The 18768-nt window shown below is 38.4% G+C and overlaps 1 protein-coding gene across 4 annotated transcripts in view; it reads left to right on the forward strand.

The window, feature by feature from the left end:
- Nucleotides 1-18768, forward strand: part of MEF2A (myocyte enhancer factor 2A) — an 81972-nt gene that overhangs the window by 22556 nt on the left and 40648 nt on the right. For all 4 annotated transcript variants that reach the window (XM_040076914.2, XM_040076916.2, XM_040076913.2 and 1 more), the window contains exons 2-3: nucleotides 11567-11765; nucleotides 16198-16401. In XM_040076914.2, coding sequence (XP_039932848.1) covers nucleotides 11712-11765; nucleotides 16198-16401 — 258 coding nt within the window. In that variant the 5' untranslated portion in view covers nucleotides 11567-11711. The remainder of the gene's footprint in view (nucleotides 1-11566; nucleotides 11766-16197; nucleotides 16402-18768) is intronic.

Below are 18768 nucleotides of genomic sequence, written 5' to 3' on the forward strand. Positions count from 1 at the left end.
AGTTTACAGTTATCTGAAACTCAGCTTCAGATTCCTGGCTACTTAATGCAATTGTGAAAATAGCCCAGCTGCCCTTCAAATACATTAAGAGCCAACTTCTGTGATACCTTTCTTTTCGCAATATTCCTTGCTCTTGTTGGGCCCCTCAGTGACGTAATACAATACTCGTGTAGTAGTTTATCAGAAGGACTTTATATGTTCGTGGATCACTTAACTGGTTCTTGCTTGGGACTTTGATTAAAGTTTTTTTGGCCCTTCACTTAAACTTCTCTCAGCTGAATCTTCTAATTCACCTTTTTAGTGGCCCTCTTCATGTAAGATGTTTGTCAGGGTTTGTTGACAGGAAGAGAAATTGAGATTTTTTTTTTTAAGTTTTGAGGATTTCTGTTTTTAATACAATGATGAGAACAAATGGATGAGAATTCTCACTTCTTTTTATAGTAATGGAATATTTTACTCCAGAAGCTGTTGATTCTGATATTTGAATACATGTTGCTATCTACCACTTGAATCACATAGCTTTGTTGTGAAGCAGTAATGTTACTTAGGGTCATACAACTTAATTTTTCCCTTTGCAGCAATTGGCAAGAAAGAGCAAATGGTAAAATCTAATTATTTTGCCTGTGTTGCAGGTAATGACAAGTAACAGCAACTCAGAAATGCTGAATTTCATCTTACCAACTAAACTATATTAACTAACTGTGTATGCTCGTTTCTCACTAAGGACAATAATTTTGAAGTTAATTTTAGAATTAGGTTTCTATTCATAGAGCACCTTATATTCAGAGACTAGGTCTTATCTGAAGAGTCAATGTTCTATTATCAGTGTAGTTAAGTTGATGTTTTTGCAAGAGAATCCAAGTGGCTGGGTTAAAGTTAATGACATAAGAGTGCCCAGACTACCAGACATCACCTGCCAAAAAAGAAAAACATTTATACGCAGAAGCAGAGCATATTTTGCATAATATTCTTGGTAAAAATGGAGTTTGCCACAGTAAGTTTAGGTGTTGGTGTATGGACTAAATACTAATGTACTGAACTTCTGGTTTTAATGGCTTGCCCTGTGCTTGCTTAGGACAGTCTTAGCCCGTGATTGATTTTAAGAATATGGACATCCAAATGCAGAGCAGTAACGCCATTAAGATGAAGTACTTGTACCTGGATCGATAAAATGTTTTGGCCTGTAAGGAATTTCTTTCTAGGTTGCTTTTAAAAGTGGCTGCTGCTGTTGGAGAGGTCATGGGAGTCAGACAGTTTCTTGCCTGTGGTGCCCAGCACCATTTTCCTCAGTTCCTTGACGCTGCCTGAGTTCGGTCTGTGTGTAATCCTTCCGCAGATTATCACAGCTGAGGTGTAGCTGAGTGCATTCACCTCACTTGTATGTTATTTTATTATTTGCTACCTGTCTGCCTTGGATTCTGAAATGTTTAGATTACAAAGAAACTGTCTCCATGCATGTCTGGAGAGGACCTGCTCTGTGATCTGCTGTAGCTCCCCCAACAGCAATTGTGGTTTATTTGATTTAAATATGATGGGCCTGTTTGCTTAAAACAGTACAGAGCCAGGAATAATCCTTTGAAATGTGTTTTTAATATCTTAGAAATACTAAGTATGTAGTATATACTTAGTATAGCTTTAAAAAAAATTTATTTAGACTTTTGAACTGGTGGCATATCTGAATTTTAAAAGCAGAGATGGATTTTTTGAACAAAGGCTGTGGCAGGCACAGAGTAAGAAAGTTGCCACTAATCTTTGTTAGAAACACGTAGGCGTCTTTATGGTTTGCTGAGTGTCTTTCTGAGGCATGCAGGCTGCTTGAAGCATTATGTTGTCGTGTCTGTCTGGTTTATAATTGTTGCACTTCAACAATATGACTGCATGCTGTCATTTAATCAGACATCGAATAAATTATCAAGAAAGCTTTCTGGGTAATTGTTCAGTGATTTAAAGCTCCTTATAGATCATTGATATGTTTGCTCTCTTGTATTTCTTCTTGGGTTTCCTGTCCTACTTCCTTTAAAAGGGGGGTGTGTGTCACATGGAATCCTTGGGAAGACTGGAAGCACATAGTTGGTAAGAAGGAGAAATGGTGTGGAGACTGCCTGTCACAGCAGGTAAAAAAAACCCTAACAAAAAACCAACACAGATGGGAGTTGTGCAAGAAGCTTGGAGCCTGTGGCTTGTGCAGAGCATGAGGAAAAGCTGATCCATAACATCAGGAAGAGGCAGATAACTGAGGATGAGCCAAACCTTGGGAAGATGTTTCCCAAGTACAGAATGGGAGCACAGAGCGCTCTGCGTCACAAAGCCGCTGTTGACTGCAGCCAAACTTGGAAGCCAGAACCCATCTTGCAAGGGCACAATGTGCAAGGAAGAATCTTGTTTATAATCCTTCTATTTTCCATTCTCTCATCTACTCACATTTGTCCCTTGCTGAGAACTTCAATAAAATCTGGCATTGTTAGGTTTGAAGCCCGACTTGAGGAAGCTCTCTGTAGGATATAAGGTATAAGCAAATCCACAGAAAGCTGTGGCTGCCTTCGTATCCCATTACATTCCTGGAGTCAGCTGTAAATGTTTTTGATTGCTGAACATTTGTTCAGGAACATGTGTTGAAGTTGCTGGTCCTGTGGCTGTTTGTTGTATTGCCTCAGCAGTTTGTACTATGCAGGCACAGGGGACATTTTCCCTTCTTTGTAAATAGTAGCAAAGAATTACTAGAAGTTTACTCACTAGTTAGTGTTCAGACGTCACAGAGTTTTAGAACTCTTGCTGCAAATCCAAAAAAATCAGTTTGCTGAGGTACCAAACTGGTACCATTTTTTACAACAGGGAAACTGTGTTAAATAAGATTACCTCATAATTTATGCTGTGGTATTGTTGGGTTTTTTTCAGTAGAAGAAAGTAAAAGACAGACACACATGCCTTTTATTTACATCATTCCAAGGGAGAAATCTGCCGTGGCTTCTGCTTTTGCCTTGGGAAAACTGTACCAGTTATACATCAGTCAGTTTGAATATACTGAGCACAGGCACTGCTTTACCTGACTGCAGAATTGCTGCTTTGGCATTTGCTACAAGGAAACAGAAATGCAGCCTGCAGAATTTGAATGCAGTTTTAAGGAGACTATTTGAAGGATAAGAGTAACAGATCTCATAACATTGCCCTACAGTATGTGCTGTGTTCTGAGTATTTTTTTCTGCCTGTCTTAATTTCTGTACATTTAAAATCTTATGTCAGGATGCTGGTTGATTTAGCTCAGTTGGCACCTTGTTTAATTGTGAACTGTGTGTAAAAGTAGTGCACTGTATTTGTGCTTTTCTGATGTTGCTTCTGTGTGTTTATTTTTCCTGCAAAATAATCTAGTGTGAGATGTGGTTATGGTAAGTCAGAACTTGTATAAATGGATATTTTTGTCTAGTTTCGGTTTATGAATGTTTGTCTCTTTACATGTAGGTTATTGGTTGAGACTATTAATGATTGTAAAATAGTGTTCCCTCTCCAAAACATGCACACAAAAAGCTCCTGTACTCATCAGAAAGGATAATCTACTTAAATCGTGTTCTCAGAGACAAAAGGAGGAGCAGTGCCCTGTGTGGGTAAGGATTTCCATATAGAAATGCAGGAACCTGAATTGAAGTTTACTTTAACATACTGTTGCTTATGTTTAAAATGCTCCTCCCACTGAATTCAGTCTGGCATGACCATGTTAAAAAAAAAAAAAAAGGAACAGGGCAAACCTTTAAACTTAATTAAAGAAAATTATTAGTGACCACATACACACAAACAAAAAATGCTGTGCTTGTCTAGAATTTCACAGAAATCTGACCAGGTGAATTTAGGACTTTGCAGCTGAATTCTGTTCCAGGAACTGTGGAACTCTCTTATCTCTGTGGAGTGAGTAGGTCTGGGGATGGCAGTGTTCTGTGTGCTCTGCTGATTGCCATAAAGATAAACAGAGATGTGACAAGTTGGGCAGAGCCATTGTGAGAACTCGGAGATAATGAGCTACACCTTTGCCAAATGCATGTTGCTGTGCAAAATAAGATTATCTGCATTCTCTGATCTATTGATAAAGTTAAATTGAGATGGGAGAAGTAATGAGCCAAGGTAGCAGTAATTAAAGCTTGAGTGTCACTGCTGTAACTGATGAAATATGAAGACTTCTGGAAAGAGATTTTGCAATGATAATATTTTTTTCTTAAAGCCATGACTTAACGGTATGTTAAGTGTTATCTAAAGATGCATCAGTGAGCCTGAAGAAGATTAATGAAGTTTTAAGATGTTGCAATACCAGAAACTTCCATTCCGGTTGGTAAATATATTAATAGGAAACCGAACAGTACTGTATATATATTTTAGTCTCTCTTATTGTAAGATGAAGAAAAAGATGAAAATTCATCTTTTAGTTGATCACACTGCTGGTTGTTTAGTTAATTGCCAGTGCAATGTGAAGGTGTCCTGTTCAGCTGACTCTTACCCAATCATTATTAGGCTGCCTTTAGAGAAAGGAATTTATTTTCCCTGCTGAGAGCAACAGCAAGGTTTTGGTGATCCCAAAACGAACATACCAAATACATTGCACAGTGTTTTGTCTCCTGTATGAAGGAGTGCTCTTCTGTGGCAGCTTTTTGTTGTGGGTCCAGTGGTGTATAATTTAAATCCATCTCTGGCAGACATGTTCTTATCAGCACTTTGGAAGGTTCATCTGGTGGCTCCCTGCTTTTGAACCCAAGAGGAGTTCTAATAAGGCAAACGTGGCTCTGTGCCATTTTTTGGCCACATGGTAGTTAAGTTCCAAAGCCATTACAAATTCCTGATAAGAATGAGGCAAATGCTTTTGATCTTGAAAAACATTTAATGTGTTTTATATGTATATTTTGCTTCCTTCTGTGGCTTATAATGTACAGATGTCTATGGGGTTAAAAGCTGGGTTTAAATGCTTTGAGTTGCACTTGGAGCTTGTCATTGTGAAAGCTGTCAAACATCAATTTTACACTAATTAAATACCTGCAAGTGCTCTTTTGTTATTGAGCAATCATATCCAAACTTAAGTTTAGATTTCTGCATCTAGTTCATTAATTTTCGAACAGCTATAAATGAGGGGGGGGAAAAAAAAAAAAGGAGAATTTATCTGATCAAAAGTTCTAAAATTGTGATCAAACTGACATAGCTGTTGTAAAAGCTCTGGTTCATTCAGTAGGAAATCAGTCCTTTTGGCCTTAGCCTTTAAATACTGGGATTTGTTTTGTTAACATCGTACCAAATCATCTTTGTTTGTGGCTATTTTTGTATATCATGGAAAAGTCACTTCTTTCAACAAATTACATGATGAATTAGGAGCAAGTTCTTAAGAAACTCTCTGGAGCATGTTTTCCAGACAGCTATTCAGTCATGCAGTTATTTTCTTAATCTGTTTGTAGAAGTCTGGCAGCAGAATTCTTGTGATTACTTAATATTTTATATTCTGCTTGTATCTAAAATTGGATTTTAATCCAGTATTGAAAGTTTAGTTCTCTTTCTGTGGTCCTTCTCCACTGTTATCTCAGCAGTTTCCAGATCTTACTTTCTAGCTGTGTTCTAATGTATTTTTGAGAATGCAAGGATAAATTAGTTTAGAAAAGACCAAACTTATGGATGAGGATAATAAGATAGAACTTAGTGTTACTTGAAAAGATGTAGTAAATATGAATTTAACAGGATTCTTGATAATGGCTGCTTTGGTTCTAGGGAGTATCAATTATAAATGCTCAGAATAGGATGATAGATATATTTTGGATTGAAGAGTAGGCCAAGAAGAAGTATATAGTCAGAGTATTGAGTATTGTTAAAATCTTAACCCATTTAATTGGCAGTAACTAACCAGAGCAGAATTCCTGGCTGTCCCTGATCCTGGACAAGGCCACATTTGTCACATTGTCTAGGAGTGCATTTGCTGTCATGGGCAATGCTGGTAGTTCTGGGAAACTGGTCTGTCAGGTCAGGAAAATGGAACTTTAAAAAGAAAAGTGCATTCTAGGAGCAGTAAAACGTGTTTTTAGAACAGGCATTTGAATCTTAGTTCATTTTTGATACAGTTCAGGTTTCTGTAGTTCTGTGTGCAGGAAAATGGAGTTCTTCTACTTCATTGTAGGCAGGACTGAGTGCGATGGAGGAGAATGGCAGAAAGGGCCTTTTTGAGCAACCGTGGATTTAAGGAGCACCTGGAAGGTGCAGTTCTGCAGTAAGGTTATTTTTCTAAAATACTTTATGATCTTTTCTAATATGCCTTCAAAACATAATTTGAAAAGCTTTGTTACTTGCAAACTAGGAGCTCAAAAATAGATTTGATGTTAGTGTGGAAGCTGAGGACCGTGTTTGGTTGCAAAACTCCACGAATCTTAAAAGTACAGTTTATTTAAATTGTCTTGTACCAAAGATGTGCGTTATTCTTCCCAGCTGAAAGAAACAAGTGTTTTATGATGCATAAAACCAGAATATCAATAAAGAATTGTGTATGGCTTCCTGTTTTTTTACGTTGTCCCACTTAAAAAAAAAAAAAGTAATTTTGGCTAAGGGTTGTATTATTGTTTTATAACAATGCTTGTGTATCACTTGGTGGCTAAGGACCTTGAAGCTGTGAGGCCACTCTCGTTTACTGTGAGGCTCTGCTTGGATGGAGAAGAATGGTTTCTAAACTGAGGATGGAAAAAAGATTTATTTCCTAAGATTGTGGTGCTGCAAGTAGGGAGAGATAAATGACAGCGTGTACCCTTGTTTTGGAAGGAGAGCAGTGTGATTGTTTAACAGTTCTATCTGACATTACTTACAGCAGTGTGTGGTGCCAGGGCTGTAGAAATGTGGCTGGAAGAAGCTGCTTTGGTACTGGGTTTGCACACCTCTGCAGAAACCCCAGCAAGGAGCTGAGTGTGGTCTCTGTTAAATGCAGACATAAAAGTGTGTAAAATCCCTTTGCTGGGAATTTTCGCTTTCAAATTTAGCTTCCAGGTGGTAGCAATGAGTTCTGGAGCAGGGCTGGTGGAATGTTTGGAGCACAGAGATGACATCCCATGGACCTCAACACGTGTCAGTGCAGTCATATCTGAGTGAATGTATTTTGTATAATTAGTATGGGGTTTAGGAAAAAAGTTGCTTGGAGTTGTATACTTACTTTATATGGTTTGCACGTGTTTGAGGTTCTGAAGAAGAAAATGCTCTTCTCTCTCACTTCTGGACAGCGAAATGGAGTCTGAGAATCATGTTTGACCATGCTCCACACAGCCCTTTAACCTTTAGATAAATTACTTTGGTGAAGACATTCTTTTGACTCCTTTTTTTTTTTTTTTCATAGCTACTTCTCTGCTGTGGGGCAGGGAGAGACGACAGTGACGTTTTTCCATTATTAGCACTGTGGAAAAATGAGATTCTCTGTTTTCTGCCTTGTTGGTGTGCTACAGCCATCTCCATGTTGCTGGGAATTTTTATATTCTGCTGATGTGTGTGTGCAAAGTGTCAGAATAACCATGGTCAGTCTGTGCTCATCAGTTCATGCTGAGGGTTCAAATCTACAAAAATATCTGCTCAGGCTCCTTTAAGACTAGGAAAAAAAAACCCTATTAATCTTGGTTTAGTAAAAATCACTCTCTGCCATTTAGTAAGCCATACCCAAGGCTTGTGTAAGATGCATCTCTGCAGATCTGTGTTTTCATGCAAATGATCTGACGTCAGGACACTCATTCCTTTGTGTGCATTGCAGTAAATGAGCCGTGAGGAGATGGGGACTGTCAGATGGAACCTGTAACCATGGTGGTGAAATGGAAGTTTCAAGAAAACAGAGTCAGAGGGAAATAAAAGGAACTTAAATGGAAGGAGTATGATTCTGACACAGTTTTTCCTAACCTGTTCTGCCAGGACACTTCCAGACCTTGTGCAGTTTTGCACAGATAGAATGTGTTTCCACTGAACCCTTGAAAGAATCTTTTTAAATAGGTCAAATACAGTTTCCTTTAAAGTTACATCCCTCTCAACAATCTGTGAAACTGAAAGCAGTCTTGACAACAAACTCAGATGAGCTGCTGAAGGTGTGCAGTTGTGAGGGTGTGTTTCTGCATGTGGTTCTGCTGCCTGTCGGTAATTAGTGTACTGTTTTCACATTGTTTTGGGGAAGGGAATAAATCCAGAAAATTTGGAATCATTTACTTTTAAACAATGAGAGGCTATTACCTGGACAATTACGAATATAATTTTTCTTGCCTTTATTGCAAGCTGACATTTGCAATTATTGCAATTATTTTCTCTTTGAAGCTCATCTTGAAGCATGTGGGATATCTTCCTTCTTTTTCTCTTCTTACTCTAATTATTTTGTTTAATGGATGCCTGAAGTCCTTCTTTAAGACAAACTGATTTTGCTTCTGTGTGCCCCTGCAAGTAATGTGAAACAGCTTTGGTGGCTGTGATTGGATTCTGTCATTTAACGAAGTAGAACGTTACCTTCATCAGTTACTTTGTGTAAATTTCATATTTACTCTCAGGTATAAATGTAGGTTGATCTTCATAGGTATATCAGCAGATTTTCCTTTATTTGGGTAAAAGTGTGTTGAAAATCTAGATGAAATGTCTTTGTGAATTAAGAGCTTCACCTAATGTATGTTTGTAATGCAACTGTGATTTAGCAAAAGGAAAACTTTGCCAGTTACATTTCTGATGGAACCCTATGTTGGACCCAGTCTTACATCTTATCTTACGTAGTTTTGTTGCTAGTCAGGATAGAAAATAAAACCACTACTGTGACATGATCAAGGATGAGTAAAAGGAAAAGTCGTTCTTCTCATTAGAAATGCAACACGCCTTTGTCATGAAGTTCCCATTGGGATGCCCTGAGCATGCAAGAAAAATATCTTTTTACTGCACAGTTTTCTCTGATTTTGCAGCTGTGTCAAGGTCCTTTCTGCCCTGAGCTCAAGCCAAACTTCTGTTTCAATTCTGAGCTTTGAAAATCACCTTGTGTGGGATTTGAGAATGACAGGGATGCTGCATCCAGAGCTGGGCTGCCTTTGGAGAATGCGATTCCAAGCCTGGTTCTGGTGTCCATAGCAACCTGTGGGAGAGGGAGGAGAGCTGGACCAGGGCTGGACACACATGCAGATAGGAATTGGGAATTGGAGGGATACCTGTATTGAAGGTTGAAGAAAGTCAGACCTGAGATGAAAGGGAACAGTGAACTGTCTTAAATGGGAAATAGCTTGAGGCTTTTATGCCTAATAGAGCGTAAGCATTGTAAAAGACCTGAAATGACACCCCAAAGCTGTAACAAGATGTTGGTGAAAATTACTGTTTCCCTTTTCCCTTTGTGTGACGGTACACAGAGCAGATAACAGCGTTTCCCTGCTCCTGTGCCTTCCATCAGCTCATACAAAACACTTGTGCATCTCCTATTTTGTATTCTTTAGTGTATATATATATTGCATAATCTCACATCCTGTTTATCTTCCTCTCTCCCTCTTCTCTGGAGTTTTTTATTTTATTCACTGCATGGATTTGCTTTTGAGCATGTGTTGCGGGAGGCAGAGCAACTCCAGAAGTTCCTGATTCAAAAACCACTTAATATGTGGTTTATATTTTTATTATTCTATTCCTGTGTTCTTCCTTGGCCATCCTAGTGATACCTGCTGGTAGCCACAGATAAAATGCTGCACCAGATGGATCTTTGGCCTCGTGTGGTGGCCATTTCTGTCTACTACTTTTAAAAGCAGAGGAAGGACTCTGGTAATTCTGTACTCAGAGAACTGTTTCAATAATACATGGTAGGTTTAAGAAATGAAGCCACGCATGAAGGAGAAAACAGATTTTAAGAGCTGGTTAGAGATCCTTTGATTAGGTATGTTCGAGGGATGCGACCAGATTTTTCCAGAACTAAATTTAAAGTGTGATCATAGCATGAGCTGAGAAATTTTTTTAAAACAAAAGTGGGATAAATCGATATGCCAACTGTTGTTTCCCTGGAAGATATTCCCTGTGTGCTGTTGGTTGTATAGAGGCTGGTTCATCTGGTCTTCACTGGCTGTTAATTACCCTCTTAGCAGCACCTTGGAAGAAATCTTTTTTCAGGAAGAAAACAAAAGCAGTGCAGTATCGATGGATGTTTTCAAATGTTTTGCTTTATAGGCAGTGTTTGGTGCATATCCTTTAGACCAATGGACATCATCCTCTGTTTTGATTTGATTTTAAATTTCATGAAATAGTATTTCTAAATACTCCTGGGCATTTAGTGATTTTTTTTTTTTTTTTTTTTTTTTAAGCAGTCCTTTGTTGCTGTCAGGTAAATAGAAAGTGACATCCCTTCATTTTGTGATGTTCCTCCACCTCTGTTTTTTTTCTCCCAAGAACATCATGTCTGTTTCCTCGGTGTAAATTGAATGTATTGTGAAGTGCAGGCTGTGACTAATCGCCTCTTGCTGTCTCTGCTCATTAGCTGTCTGATGGTGATGTGGCTGCACGGCTTTCTACACGTGGCCTCAAGGATGACACCCAGATTAAAATATGCAAGGCTTGACTTCAGAACATGTTTTGGGTTGGGAAGTTAGAGAGGTTATCAGCTAATATTGGAGCTGGCTTTACCCCTTTGAATGAGTATTGGGTGGTAATGACATAAATAAGGTGTCGCTATTTCATGTTTTTATGTTCCTAGTATACCCTTTATGTTCTAGAGGCCATTTAATTGAAATTGTTCTCCAGTTTTCCTCAACTAATGTTACCCTACAATTCAAGCAGTATGTCTGGAATATAGCTTAGCAGTTTTTTTACTAAAAACACGTTTGAAGTCTGTTAAATATTGGGTAGTTCAGTGCAGATTTAATTGTGGTGGCACATTGGCTTTTCAAGTTTCCTGCACATTTGTCTTGGTGAACAATATAACAGCAAAACAGGTGCTGGGCTGCAAATGGGTATTGGCAGATGTGGCATTTACAGGTTATTGGAGAGAGAGGAACTGTGTCAGGTCTTCCTTAGTGTCTTGGTAACCGTGAAGTAGTTTGGTTACAAAACCGATTTCGGTGGTCTCTTTTGAAGTAGAGACATTCCCTCTTTCCTTCTTGTTTCCCAATGGAACCCCAAGAATTGGCTCACAGGAGATGTAATTGGCTTAACGACAGAAACTTGATTTTCTCATGGCTTTGTTGTTATTTTTATGATAATTTTACAAGAGGAAACAAGCAACACAAAATGTTTCTTTATAAGGTTTCCTAAAATATTGAATGGAGTTTACCAAAACTTATAAATGTGTGAAACCTCAGATACCTAAAGGCCTAAAGCTTAGGGTGGTGAGCACCACCCCTTTGACAATTGTATTTTTAAGGCTTTCAGTTGGAAGTATGTGAAATTATTGTCATTTTATGTCTGTAGTTTGTAGGTAGAATGCAGCAAACAAGTTGGAGTTTAATTGGGAGAGTGTGTAGTATAACACTTTACTAATGAAAACACTTGATTTCTCACTGAAATTTCATGATGCACATGTTTTTTGACTCTACGGGTTTTGAATGATACTTGCTTTTTAGTAATTTGTACATTAATATTTTCAATTTTTTTTTAGGTGCTTATTAAGAAGAAGTAGGAACCGTTTCTCAAGCTGAAGACAAAGTAAAAGAAAACTGTATCATGTGTTAGAACACTGAAGAGGGACATTTCTTGGATTAGTTTATTTCTGGATTGCTAAGCAAAAGAAAGAAGAGGCGAAAATGGGGAGAAAGAAAATCCAGATCACGAGAATAATGGATGAGCGGAATAGGCAGGTGAGAAATAAGAAGTCTGCAGGTCCATCAGTAATCTTAAAAATTAATGGAAAGTTTGAATACATTCATCCTAATTCACTGTTCTGAAGCTGAGCTTTGTCTTCATGTATCCACAGATGCCCTTGCCAGAATATGAATAAGAAATCTCAATGATTTTGTGACTGTTTGATGAAAAAAATTTTATTTTTAAGTAATAACTCTTACTACTTAAAATCTAAAAGTGCTGTTCCTATTTAAGTGGTACCCCTGCATTACCAGTAGAGTGGAGGGGTGTTTTTAAACAACCACATTACTTGATCTGATAACTACTAGGAACACTTACTACTGGAGACAGAGAAAAGATGAGAAATTCAGGAAGGATCCAGTAAAGGTATTTTCTGTAGCACTTTGACGGAGGAGTTTGAGGTAGCTGTGGGCAGTGTCTACAGTGCCTTGGCTACAGTAACAAATTCTGTTAACATTCTATTGAAAAGATTTATATCGATTTAGATTTCCTGTAAGAGCTATTTGCCACAACAGTCTTTCAAAATTGTAAATCAGAAGGGAAGAGGGCTCAAAATGAATGTTTTGGGGAAAGCTGCTCACTTGGCTGCTTGTGCCCTGTGAACTTGAAAAGTACCAAAAGTTGATGACTCTTGCAGTAATGTTTCCTCTTAATTTCTAAATTGCTATGTGAGATACAAAATAAAATTTTAATTGGATACTGAAATATATAGTGGGATAACTGGAAGCTATCATTTTTAAGGCAGATTATTCCAGGAATGACTTAAGATCTTTAAGAGCAGTGCTGGTGGCTGAGGCCAAAGGTGCTGCTGGGCCGACGTCTTTTGTCCGCCGCTGGTTGTGAGCAAATACGTGTGGGCTGGAGATGCACACGTTCCACGACCCTGTAATCCTCTTCCAGCTTTTAACTATTCTTAGCTCAGGGATTTCCTGAGCTGGATGTGGTTTCCGTATATTTAGTAACCATTAATGGATTTTTTTTTGTTTGTTTTCCCCGCCTCCCACCAGTGAAGTTGTTCAGTTATCCTTTGAGCCCTTTTAACGTTACAGCATTTACAAAAACTTCTGTCTAGAATTTCGTATAGGTCTGTTGCCTGATGTTTCACAAAACAACATTTTATTTACCCGTTGTCATGGTTCTGCCAATTATTTAGCTCTTGTATGGAAGAGGCAACAGTGACTCCCTATCTAGAATCTGTCCACATTTGCTTATTTTCTCTTAAAATAAGTTTTTTCAGGCTATAGCTGCCTTGCTTGCTTTGTTCTTTTAATACAGAATTTGTTCCACACCTCTTGTTCCTTTTCTCTCAACCCCTGGAGTATTGCTCCATTATTTTTGATGGCCAAGGGACGCAGAATTCAGGGTGCAGGCAAAATGCAGACTTACATAGTGGTGTTCTGCTGTTTTGTTCTGTTCACTTCCTGCTGTTGGATTTCCTTTTTCAACTTCTGAGCAGCAGCTTGACGTTGGGGTAGTGTCAGAATTCCATGGGACTCTCTTGCTGCTGACACATCAACTCAGAGCCCATTGTTTTGTTGGTGAAATCAAGATTGTTTTTCTCTCTGTATCACTTTAAAGCAATGTAAACTCTGAGCCATCTATATATAGCAAGAAAAGTATTATTGGAGTCTGGGAGAAAGCCAAGTATTGTGTTTGAACAGCTTTAATCACCCAGTGACTTTATGTTTGATGTAGATAAATGTCTTAAGTACACGTAGTAAAAGTAGATGAATTAATGACTTCAGTTATTTTCAGATCTTGCTCTACAACTTAAAGTACATGGAAGAGGTGGAAATTGATCCCACTTATTCCTTTTTTTTTTTAAATGAATCTAGATTAAGTTGGGCAACCTTGGTTTTGTTCCGCTTGAGAAACAAATAGCATTACACTTCTACCCTGACTTTGGTGAGGTGGCTTTTTTTTTCAGGGGGAATTGTTTTTTCTCTTTTGAATCCCCATCCCATTGTTCAGATTGAAACAATGGAAAGGAAGAGAATTAGTGCATTTTTGTAAGATTTTACACCACTTACACCATTGCTGTGACTGAAGCAAAATAGGGAGATTAAATTCTAGTTTTGTTTCTGACAGGCCCTTGGCTAGCGCCATTTTGGGGTATTTAGTGATGAGGAAAAGGATTTAAGCTCTAGCTTAAAAGTAGAATTAGGCTTGCCTTATCGTTTTTCTGTGGAAACTCAGGTGAAAACACACTGAATCTTGTTTTTAAAAGGTTTTAGAGAGATTGAATAGTTTTTGTTAGTGGAATGTTAATTTTTGTAAGTAGGTGTATCAGTGGCCTTTATCCTCACTGGTGTCCTGTGGTTTTGGTAGCCAGGCTATGGAATTTAACATATTAGAATGCCCTGATGCACTGGGCATTTACAAGGTATTTACTTGAGTTTTTTTTTTTCATTGATCCAGATAAGGAGAGCATTCAGGGTTTGTTTTGAACAGAAAGTGTAGTTGAGTTGTGTCCTGTCAGTGTTTCTATGGAATGTGTAGTTGGTGAGTAGATCAGTCATGGACGTGCCTGTGATGTCCTGGCTGGATGTTTAGTTTGAGGTTTAGATTTTTGTTGTTGTTGTTTGAAAATAGAAGTAGAATGGGACAGATGTTTGCCTGCAAAGTAATTTCATATAATTTGTGTGGGAAGAAAAACGACTGTTTTGTTAGAAGCATCTTATTTCTGATGGGATTGTATGTGAGCTCAAAACAGAATATATAGACCATTCCTCGGGGGGATTATGATTGTCATGAGACTGTCATTGTATTATTAATTAAGCAGCTTTATCTGCTTGAATGAGCTGTAGGACATTTATCTTCATTAAGCTGAAGAGACTCCAGTGCAGTAAATTAGATATCAAAGGAGCTCAGTCTTGCTGCCTTTGCTGTCTCCTCCTCACACATTTTTTTGCTAAGCAATATCAAAATAGTGCTGGAGAAATGATTTACCTGCAATATTTTGGGTTTGATGTAGTTCTAAATGGAAGGGAAAAAAAGAGAAATTTACAGAACTAAGCCTGCTTTTAGGTTCTGAAATGAAAGCCGAGTTTAAAATAATCTGTGTGCATTGAAGTAAGGCTTAGTGCTGTGGTAGAGGAGTTTGTGCTAAGCGCTGTCCTGGCACCAAGTGAGAAGTTGATCCCAGCTGAGACTCTCGCAAGTGAAGCAGCCTTACAAGAGGTGAGAGAGATAAAATTCCAGTAAAGAAATGAAGAGCTCTTGCCCAGGATCCTGCTGGTCCTCAGTGGCAGTAAACCTTCATTCTTTTGTCTGAGGGCTTCTCCAGGTGACACAGCACACACACATCTTGTTTGTGAGGCCTTTTTCCTGACAAACACTGAACAGCACTACCACCCTAGAGCTGCTCATACTCACGTAATAACCTTTTGTGTGTGTCAGAGGAGCAACAGCTGGATCTGTGTCCTCTGAGAGTGTTAATGTGGTGCGAAGAATAGGCTATATTTTGTATTATTAATGCTATTAGAGATAACGAGGAGAAAAAGAAACCTTCAGGTGTGTACATACAGAAGGAGTTTCCCATCCATTTTCCCAAAAACTTGATGCACTTGGTAATTAAACTGCAGAAACCCAGAAAACAGGTTTGATTGTTTCTTGTGTCTTACTTCATTCGTCTCTTGCAAAAGCTCGTTGACTGTGGGATGTGTGGATCACTCACCTGTCACAGAGGCTCATGCTTGGAATTGCAATGCATTGACACTTTTATATCGTCAACTGCTGGCTTGTGAAAGGAATATTTTTTAAAATGTTTTAAATTGTAACTGGTGGTAACTTTCATAATTGTTTCCTCCTTCCCTGAGGGGCAGATGCTCCTGTGTGATGGTCTGTGATGGATTTGTTTCCCAACAGCAGTTCTAACCGGACAGAGCTGTCATGTCCTGATGTTTGCAAGTGGCAGAAAACAAGTCAAATCAAAAGTGAATCTGATTAGATGATGTAATAACAACAAAGTAGCAGTATTTCTTAGCTTTGCATAATTAGAAATCATAGTGCATAGTAACAGTGTCACTTCCATCGATTGTTCTGTTTTCTTTGATTTTATTATAATTAAGGTTGTAAGTACCACAGAAGAAAATATTGTGATACCTAGAAAGTCAGTCTGTTGAGCAGAGGAAATAAAGCTAAATTATCCTATTCTAACTAAAACTCTAACTAAAATTTAACTCTCCTTGGTAGTTATTTACCAGTGGAAGAGTTGTGGGGGGTATAATTGTTTAACTTAGTCTAACAGAGAACATTGGGCCCTAAAATTGGCACCAGACATTATAGGCAGTTCTTGTGTTAAGCTGCATATGCCAGTAGGAGTAAATGGTGAAAGCTCAATCAGTGTATTCCTTGATTATCTTCCGTCAAACCCTTGTCCTGTGTTAAAAAAAAAAAGTAAATCAATCATTATTCTTTCTTCTCTAGGTCACCTTTACAAAGAGGAAGTTTGGATTAATGAAGAAGGCCTATGAGTTGAGTGTGCTCTGTGACTGTGAAATAGCACTCATCATTTTTAACAGCTCTAACAAACTCTTTCAGTATGCCAGCACTGACATGGACAAAGTTCTACTAAAATACACAGAATACAACGAGCCCCACGAAAGCAGAACCAACTCAGATATCGTTGAGGTAACAATTTGAAAAGACACGCCAGTCTTCTTATCTCCTTCATAATTAAAATATAAAGCAACGTAGAGTATTTTAAGATATTTTAACTAAATGTTTTAAAGTTATTTAATACTGTGTTATGAAATGTGAACTACTGCTTTTAGTCTGGTTTCTCTAAGGCAATAACTTGTCTTTACAGCCATGTTGTTTTCCCATCTGCCCTCCACCCCCTGCCAGTTTCTGGGAAACATGTTTGATTTCAATCACTTTTGGCAGTGGAAATAGAGGTGTGAAAAATGGTTGTTTTTCTGGGGAAGGAGGGGGAGAAATGTTCGAGGTTTTAATGGGGAGAAAAAATCGACTGAGTGGGAGAGGAAAGTCAGAAGAGTGCCCTCAGCCTAACAGACAATTATAATTGGCTCTTTTTCTCCTCTGAGGTAGTAGCCACTCTACCAGTCATATCCTGAACGGGGATCAAATCAGCCACCACCTCTGCTGCCAAAAAAAACCCAAAAAAGCCAAAAAAAGACTCTGTGGAACAAACGAACTTAATTGAATTTGTTGTCCAGTGACTGTCAATTAAAATAGCAGCAGAACGACTGCAGTAATAAAATAACAAGAATATATTTACTCCAAGGTATTGGTTTCATCTACTTTTATAATGCTTGAGCTTTAAATAGAAACTCTTTTCAGTACATAATTTCTAAATTAGGTGCAGCAGAATTCAAGGATTTTCTTGGCAATTGGAGCCTTGATGTACTGTAACTGCATTTCAGAGCATGTCTCCAGTAGTCCTGTAAATAGACCAAAACAGGTGGCTGACTTAAGGGTTTAATTTAAATTCTGAAGTTGTCTTCTGAACAAATGCTTTGCTTTTTAGGAATGATTTCAGAATAATGATTAACCTTGAATAGCTGAAGAGCCTATTGCCAAGGGATGTGAGTACAGGGGTGGTACTAGCTGATCTTGTACATGAGTGTGCAAGCGAAAAATCAGATTGACAAAACCGAGATACAGACAAATGCTTTCTATTTCTTTCTGAGAGAATTCTCTGCTAATTTGTCAACTGTCTTTTATGATCAGAAAAAAACCCCCTCCCAACGTCTGTCTTCAGCATTGAGTTCTAGAGAGAAAAATCATACAAGCCATGAAGAGTTGAAGGCTTAGTCACTGGATTAGCATAAATAAGGGATGGCCACTGGAGAGGAAGGGAAAATCTAATTCCTGCAGAATGAGCTTTTGATTGTGATCTGTGAATTTGAGACAGGGATGCAAGTTCAGCTGGGTTTTGTTCTGCAGGCAGGGCCTCTTTGTGTTGTGACTTGTGGTAATGGTGCTTCTTCACATCACAAGGACTAAGGACCTCTTCCAGAATAATTCTCTGCAAGGCTGCTTTTTTTGGGTTCTTCTTGGTGGGTTTTTTTATCAGGGTCAAGTGTTTGACCTTTGAGAAGTACATTAAAAGTGCACTTAGCACCCAAGGGCAGATGTGCTCTGGGGGAACATGCAAGGACTCATCTGCAGATTCTTTCTCATTTTCTTCTTTGGGTTTAACATTTTATGCTACTGTGGAATTTGGGACTTTATTCCCATTTTTCATGTATAATGTAATTTAGGAATGCATCCTTCTGTCTCTTGAGATTCATCCTGTGTGCTCTTCAGCCTGGGTATGGAACATTTTTGGGTTTTTTCTTTCTGGATTGATGGGTGCTTGGAATGTGATAGATGTTTAGTGACATCACTAGCATTTTGGAATCATGTTGAAAGAACAATGTAAAATGGCTTCTCTTTATTGTAATGACACTGAAATTCTGTTTTAACAAATGAAAATTACTGCAGAAAAGCACCTAAAATCCATCAATTTCATACTAAACTGAATTATAATAAGTAATTCCATTTGATGGAGTTACAGCTGATGTATAGATCTTAGTTCAGTGATTCACTTCCCTCCTTGAATGTGACAAGTGGCATTTATCATGACATAGGCTCACCGTGGAACCATTCTGGACCCACCGTGCTCCTGATGTGCATGACAGGAGGGTGGGTTTTCCTGGGCTACAAGGAAAGGTAATTCCACACAGCTCAGAAGCTGGGTAAGGGGGGAAACAAATCTGCTTCTTCTTATTTCCAGTATTGGGTAGATGGCAATGTTGTAAATGATTAAGTGAAATCAATGAGACATCTTCCCCTTGTAGTTGTCTCCTGCTCAGTTTTGGCATAGGAATTGCTTTCATATGCCCAGAGCTTGGTGTCTTCTGTTGCTGCTGGAATGTTTGTGAAAACATAGTGGGAGGAAGAGCACGGGCATCTTAAATGAATATTAGAAAAATTTTTTTGATGCATGCACTTATGTCTTTCACTGAACACGTTATTGCAGGTGGGAATGAT

The sequence above is a fragment of the Hirundo rustica genome, chromosome 13 (assembly GCF_015227805.2).
Source record: "Hirundo rustica isolate bHirRus1 chromosome 13, bHirRus1.pri.v3, whole genome shotgun sequence".
Classification (NCBI taxonomy): domain Eukaryota; kingdom Metazoa; phylum Chordata; class Aves; order Passeriformes; family Hirundinidae; genus Hirundo; species Hirundo rustica.